Genomic DNA, 7,786 nt, shown 5'->3' with positions numbered 1-7,786 from the left:
ATGACTGTAAAAATGGTTAAATCCCCTTGGTGCAAGCAGTAGACTCAGATTTTTTTTCAAACAGGCAAAAATACACCTTATGGAACAACAGGGACTGTGAAGAGACACACAAAGGTACACATGCATACATTGTGATATTGTTGTATGGTGGTATTAAACATTTTGTATTGTAGATATGTAATGGTGTAAATTATATGATGTACTGTTTTATTTGTAATGTAAGCCCTTTAATATGTTTGGACCCCAGGAAAAGTAGCTGCTGCCTTGGCAACAGCTAATGGGGATCCCTAATAAATACAAATACACTCCCTAATAAATACAAATACACTCCAACCCAAATCTATCACACCTGATTCTAATAATTAGCTGGTTGATAAACTAAACCAGGTTAGTTACAACTGGGGTTGGAGAGAACCTACAGGAGGGTAGCGCTCCAGGTACATGGTCTTAAACTGAGCTACATGGGCACCATTTTCACAGGCAGCCCAATTCTGATATTTGTTCCACTATTTGGTCTTTTTTTCAGAACTGATCTAGACCAATTAGTGAAAATATATCAGAATTAGCCTGCCTGTGTACACTCAGCCATAGTCCTGGTACACTGATGCTTTTGAGACCACATTAGGCTACACGACAGATTGGTCGGGATTAACAGTAGCCTACCAATGGCCAAAAAGTGCGTCCGTAATGTAATTTGTGATTAACATCCATCAACGCTCGTACGTCCTGTCTCCTCCCACCCATAACACGATATGTTTGCTCCATGGCAGGGGCTAGGACTTACAGCTGGCTTGTTTATGATGTGGTAGAGAGGGTAAAAAATATTCGAAACGGAGTAGGCTAATGGTCGTCAGATATAATGAGTAGCCGCAAAAGGTAAGAAAATTGTGCTAACGTGTTAGTGTAAACAAGCTTTTCTAGCCGACCTCAATTTGGTGAGCAATTTGATGGTCTAATGAAAACAAGTGATCTTGCCTGTTAAGTCAGTGTTTTTATTTTGAGACTGGATTTAAATTAAATGTAACCTATGTTATTTGACGTCAAGTATTTGAGCCATGACGATGATCTTCAACAATAATAAGAGAGTAAACTATAATGCAGGCAAACGGTTTTCTCACCATCGTAGCCTGTTATCTCGAGCGTTGTCGTGCTGTTGCTGTACATAGATTCAAAGTAGCCGCTCTAGTAATTAGGAGGTCGGATGGATCGACGTCTGTCTTTCTTGGCCCGGATATCTCCAACAGTTAAGATTCCTAATATCAAATAAATTGACATTCCACGTGAGTAGGCTACTAGAGTGCCAAAGCGATTACAACGTATGAAAACCAAATGTTACTGAACATTGAATTGGATTTTGCCGCCCAAATTGCATACACTGTACTTGTCTGCCGTCTTTGAAGAGTGGCTCACACACTGAGGCGTGCACATGGGATAAACTACAGCAAAATTACGTGCATCTTATTATGTCATTAATGTGTGCTTAAATGCGAATTAGAGGCCATGTTTGGACATCTTAAAGCCTAATTGCACTCATAATTCGAACGTGTCCCCTACGAAAAAAGATAGCAGTCAGAGTGCAGTATACCAGCAGTCAGAGTGCAGTATACCAGCAGTCACTGCATCCAAAATACCACTGTTGACTGCAGTTAAATGCATTTTTACTGCAATTTCACAACTGCAATCTTCTTTTTTTTGTAAGGAATACCACTAAACTAACAGATTACAGCCAGAAATCTAAACTGGAAAAGGTCTTGCACAGTAGGCCATTCATTTGAATTTTTTTACTTCCTCAAGCACATGCAGATATGTGCCATATCCTATTCCCTTCCCCCTTCATTAACAGACACCAATAGTGGAAATCGGCCCTTACCTTCATGCATACAGAATTACACTAAACCTAGGAAAAGTGAGTATTTTCCTATATATGAAGTGACAGCTGGATAGTTTTTGCCACAAGCTATGCAAATTGTGTGTCTAAAGCTTTGATACAAACAAGACTACACAACATAGCCAGAGGACAAATCGGGTTGCTCATGTTTTTTTCCCCATCTATTAACAGGCATGTTCATTGCTGAGGAGACTGAGATGGAACATATTAGTGAGCGTCATTCACCATGGCAAACTACTGTACTACTAGGGCATTTCCATAAAATCTGAGCAGAGGATGAACCTGAGGAAAGGCAGCAAGGTGGCAGGGGACTGTGACAGCCTCCAGATGGAGAGCAAGACACCTGAGCAGACGCATAACATCGGGCAGAAGAATGGAGAGATCATGGAATCTGAAGAGGTGGAGAATGGCAAGTCTGAACCCATAGTTCCTGTGGCCATGGATGGGCCCGTCACTGCACCTGATGGGGGTTGGGGCTGGGTGGTGTTGGTGTCCACCATCCTGGTGCAAGCCCTGACTTTGGGCTTCTCCTCCTGCATCGGCATTTTCTTCACGGACCTACAGACAGAGTTCCAGGCCAGCAACCAAGAGACTTCCTGGGTGCCTTCAATAATGACATCAGTGCTTCATGCTGGAGGTATGGTATTAGAGTCACATCCTAGTTTCCATAGATTTCCATAGATTCACCTTCTGATTTTAAGTAGGGCTTTTTCAGGGTTCTTTTTGCAGTTACACATTCATATATGCTTGCAGAGAAATGTGCTCAAAGTAAGTTCAGTAATCACTGACAGTCTATTACAGTACAATACTTCCTTACTTTTTAAAACTCTTGAAGCAGATTGTCTAACCCACTCAGCCTGTCATGATCATTTACTGTGTACACATTTGATTTACAGTGCCGAGGTTTGCAGTCTAATAATGACTGGTCAGATCAGACACACGCAGGCAGACAGACACAAAAAGCATAGAAAAGGTGTACATTATGAGAGTCAACACATCCCCTGTTTGTTTGTTTGATAAGTGGGATTTCAGGGGATGGTCTCTCACCCTTACACACACTAACGCTGTGTAGAGCCACATGAGCTGCCTTCCTTTGGTCAGCCACTCACAAGGGGTCTATTTCTGTTTGGGTTTCAAGCCCTAAACATCTGGGAAAGTTGTGTATGTCCACTGCCTTTGCGCAACAACAAAGAAATCACCAGAACTGAATGAAGATGAGCCAAAAGATAAACTGAGCAATGTGTGGCGTGAACCAGTAAGCTGGTACATTACTTATTTCAATGGCCTTGCAATGTCAGGGTGTACTTGCCGTGACCTTACAGTTTGTACTACTTGTTGCGCCTAAGCGCAGCACTTGGCTCCACTAAGTATGATATTGAGTGCATTTTCAACCACTGTACTTAAGTACATTTAAAACCAGATGCTTTAAGACTTTTACTCAAGTAGTATTTTACTGGGTGATTTTTTTTACTTGAGTCATTTTCTATTAAGGTGTCTTTTTGCTTTTTACTCAAGTATGACAATTTTGTACTTTTTCCGTATACCCACTTTTTTGGTGGGCATTGCGTATACTCACTTCTTATCCCCATGATGCGTATCAAAATAGTTTTGAGGTATATGGTGTATCAAAATATATATATATATATTTTAGAATGTTTTATCTTAATGTTTTTCACATTGTAAGCGCCGCAATGTGCACATGGCAGTCGGCCTACGCGCAAATGTTCCAAAAATGCAATTTGCGGGAAAACACAGTTCTAAAATAATCACCTCCCATGCAAGCGGTTTCATGGACAGAGATTCAAATATATCTTAGACATTTTGAAAGAGGTGAGATCTAAATATGCAACAAATATCATATGACTAGGATGATTGCTTTGGCTGCTAGACAATGAAAGAAAGTTTATTTTGTTGGATTTTGGCTATAGGCTACTTTAAAGCAAGGTAACACATGCCTTATAATATGAATTAAAATGTCCAGGTTTCAAACAATTAAAGGAACATGAAAAATATAACTCTTCTGGTAGATGGAAAGGCTGTCCCTACTCAATTAAATGTTAACTAGCTCATCAACCTACACACGGGGCTGCAGGTAACCTAGTGGTTAGAGTGTTGGGCCAGTCACCGAAAGGTTGCTAGATCGAATCCCCGAGCTGACAAGGTAAAAATCTGTCATTCTGCCCCTGAACAAGGCAGTTAACTCACTATTTCTAGGCCGTCATTGTAAATATGAATTTGTTCTTAACTGACTGTTTAGTTAAATAAAATAAAAATGACAAAGCAAAACCTTTTTTTTTTTTTTTTAAATAGACGATTTTATAAAAAATAAAACACTGAAATATTACATTTACATAAGTCTTCAGACCCTTTACTCAGTACTTTGTTGAAGCGCCTTTGGCAGCAATTACAGCCTTGAGTATGACGATACAAGCTTGGCACACCTGTATTTGGGGAGTTTCTCCCATTTCTTCTCTGCAGATCCTCTCAAGCTCTGTCAGGTTGGATGGGGAGCGTTGCTGCACAGCTATTTTCAGGTCTCTCCAAAGATGTTCGGTCAGGTTTAAGTCCGATATCTGGCTTTTCCAATCAAGAACATACAGAGACTTGTTGTGAAGCCACTCATGCGTTGTCTTGGCTGGGTGATAAGGGTCATTGTCCTGTTGGAAGGTGAACCTTCCCAGTCTGAGATCCTGAGAGCTCTGGAGCAGGTTTTCATCAAGGATCTCGCAGAGCATTGACCCTTCTGTTTTCACTCAACAGCAGATCCTAGCAGTGAAACACAACCCAAACGTTGTTTGACTTACTAGAAGTCATTGTATCTCTTTAGGGTTGTGCTTGGGGTCCCATCTGGTGCAAAAGGCCCTGCACAAACCACCACTTTGTTGAAGATAAAGATAGCCATAGAGGGCAGTTATGCTAAGATTGTTGGATTAGGGAAATTCCCTTGTACCTAAGGCTCTAAGTTTTACTGTACTTTCTTTGAGGTCTTTGTGTGTTTAACCAATAGCACGTCTCCTCCTTTAGGTCCATTCTGCAGTGTAATGGTGGAGAGATTTGGTTGCCGGACGACGGTGATGGTGGGTGGGGTCCTGAGTGGTCTTGGAATGGCGGCAAGTTCATTTACCCACACCATCACTGAGCTCTACGTCACAGCTGGGGTTATTACAGGTCACTAACCTCCTAAAAAAATGGAATCACTCCACAAAGCAGTTAACCCCTAACAACAGATCTAGAATCAGATAACCCTACATCCCAATCTTTACCATCTTTATATTTTTTAGGAAAGGTTAAAAAAAATCATTAGTGGTTAGGGGCAACCTCTACCTTCTCCCATGCATTCAGCCATGTGCCTTATTCATTGTCTTCTCCTTTGACAGGACTTGGATTCTGCTTCAGCTTCCAGCCCGCAGTGACTATTCTTGGGCACTATTTTGTGCGGCGGCGGGCTTTTGCCAACGCAATGTCGTCCACGGGCACTGCCCTGGGCCTGTGCACCCTGCCCCTCCTGGGAAACTACCTCCACACTGAGCTGGGCTGGCGGGGGAGCTTTCTGGTTCTGGGGGCCGTCCTGCTCAACTGCTGTGTGTGTGGAGCTGTGATGAGGCCTCTGTGGAGCCACAGACATTGTGGCCAGCCCCTGATGAACCACGGGCCTCTTCAGCCAGAGGAGGAGAAGCCAAAGGGGAGTATGAGGGCCTTGTGGGGTGGCCTGAAGGCCGCCTTGCACCATCACATGGCCTTTGACCTCTTATGTAACAACCTGCGTTACCGCGTGTTCTCTGTGGGCATCACTTGGATGATGCTTGGCTTCTTGGTGCCGCTGATCTACATTGTGCCCTACGCCACGGCCCACGACATGGAGCAGAGCCGGGCCGCCCTCCTCCTCTCCATCCTGGGTATCGTCAGCGTCATGGTGCGGCCGTCCATTGGCCTGCTCTTCAGTCTGCCCTGGTTCAAGGGGCGCTACATCTACGTGTTCTCTGCTGCTGTGCTGATGAACGGACTGAGTAATAGTATCTGCTGTATCGATGCCAGCTTCCATGTGCTGCTGGTGTACGTGGTGACCTATGGCCTGTCCATGAGCGTGGTGGGCTCGCTGATGTTCACTGTCCTCATGGATACGTTGGATATGAGTCGCTTCCCCGCTGCCCTGGGCCTGCTCGCCATCATGGAGAGTGTCACGCTACTGATCGGGCCCCCGCTTGCAGGTACCGAACTCCCTGAGGTGTGTGTGTGTGTGTGTGTGCCTCCCTCCCCTACATGAAAACCAGGCGAGGTGATGTCCTATTCAATGATGAACACATTCATCAAGTAAGTGTTGTAGTGTAACTTGAAGTAGTGCTAGGCTTAACACAGGCTGTGGTCAGAGGCAAGGAGCATATCCTGTTGCTTGGATTCCATGGACATCCAACCAATCATGTGTGTGTGCTCATGCCTGTTTGTGCATGTTGCGGGGGGTCTTAAAGACAAACTTGAATAAGAATGGAATTTTCAGCTCCCTCTTTCCTGGGGAGGGGGCATTCGAGCGCAAATGTCAAGTATGCAACCTACTTCTGTCTGACTGCTTATGTAGTTGGTTGTGTTTCACTGTGCAATGGTAGAATCAAAGACGGCATAGTATGGAACTGCTTTTCCAGTAGAAATCCCCGATCACACTTGCAGGCAATGTCATGGCGACGTTGGCCAGCTAAGCTCGTGCATAAACACATCATTGGATCTAACAATCATCTTGCGCCGAACTGTGCATGTGCAGGCTGTCAAAATCAAAGGCACACCTTCGATATAGTTGTTTATGCCGAAAATGGAAACGTGTCACTTTCACCAGGTTGGAGTAATAACATGTTCAACTGCTTAAGACATAGGCTCTAGTCTAGGTTGTGCCTTTTACAAAATGAACAACTAAGGAAGAATGTTTCACTTCTCTCATTGAGTTCTCAAACCCCGGCCTGGTCTGCTTTACAAGCGTTTCCGGAAGTCATACGATGTTGCGCCTCTGGGTTTAAGAAGTTCGGGGGAAATACTCTGTTATTGTTGCAGTTATTCCCTTATGTCATCATGAGCTGTCTGTCATGCACTGCTGGGGCTTTACTCATGCTGATTGGCTCCTGATATTGTTGTTGTTACAGGAATCCTGGTGGACAGAACTGGGGAGTATTTTTATGTCTTCTTCGCCTGCAGTGCGACTGTTGCCTCATCGGCTGTATTCCTCATGGTGTCTTTCTACTGCCTGGACAGAAAGGTGCTAAAGGGGCAGCAGGTGCCACCGCAGGTCTCTCCACCGAAGCCTGCCAGTGTTCACAATGTGGTCCCCCAGTGCCAGTACAGCAGTGTGCCCACCAAGGGGGACAAAGACAAGGCCTCAGACTCTGAGACTAAGGATGTCAGCTGCCTGTGAACAGTGTCATTGTCCAAACACATACCCCAAACTCACAGATGTATATTTCCTATGATTTAGTGATTGTATACCCTGTGCTGCTGATCTTACAGTACAAGTGTATGATAATTGATATGATATCCCGATCTGTTAGGATCTGACACTCCAATTATAGTATACACACTCTTGCCTCTTGACTGTTAGTATTGGTGAGTGCAAGTGGGTTGAGTATTTCATCCAATGGGTTCATGCTAGGAGTGGATTATTCATTGCTATTACAGTCTGCACTGTTTATGCGGACTAATACTCTTATTGGTGATTGAATACAGTACTTTTTCACACATTCCACAAACCTGTGCCTTTCCCCCTCACACTCTGTTACACATTCATCAATATCAAGTTGTTCGAGAAGACATACCTTAGGAATCCTTCGCCACCCTTCAACAACCAAGATTGTGAAAAAAAAAAAAATGTGCCTTGTACATGCAATCAATCAAAATAAACATTGAATACCTGTAGGCCTA

At 43.8% G+C, this 7,786-nt stretch overlaps 1 protein-coding gene across 3 annotated transcripts; it reads left to right on the top strand.

The window, feature by feature from the left end:
- The first annotated feature begins 385 nt into the window (after nucleotides 1–385).
- On the top strand, nucleotides 386–7,786 carry slc16a5a (solute carrier family 16 member 5a). Of its 3 annotated transcripts, none has more exons than XM_020454323.2 (5): nucleotides 386–437; nucleotides 2,060–2,525; nucleotides 4,913–5,056; nucleotides 5,266–6,096; nucleotides 7,015–7,786. In XM_020454323.2, the coding sequence occupies exons 2-5, from the start codon at nucleotides 2,165–2,167 to the stop codon at nucleotides 7,281–7,283; spliced, it is 1,605 nt and encodes a 534-aa protein (XP_020309912.1). In that variant the 5' UTR covers nucleotides 386–437; nucleotides 2,060–2,164; the 3' UTR covers nucleotides 7,284–7,786. The 3 variants fall into 3 exon arrangements, with proteins under 3 accessions (XP_020309912.1, XP_020309911.1, XP_031655131.1); XM_020454322.2 differs by lacking the exon at nucleotides 386–437 and adding an exon at nucleotides 564–876; XM_031799271.1 differs by lacking the exon at nucleotides 386–437 and adding an exon at nucleotides 1,498–1,906.

This window comes from Oncorhynchus kisutch, linkage group LG20, assembly GCF_002021735.2.
Source record: "Oncorhynchus kisutch isolate 150728-3 linkage group LG20, Okis_V2, whole genome shotgun sequence".
NCBI classification, from domain to species: domain Eukaryota; kingdom Metazoa; phylum Chordata; class Actinopteri; order Salmoniformes; family Salmonidae; genus Oncorhynchus; species Oncorhynchus kisutch.
Note: the sequence above shows the minus strand (reverse complement) of the source record. Positions and strands in the feature narration are given on the sequence as shown.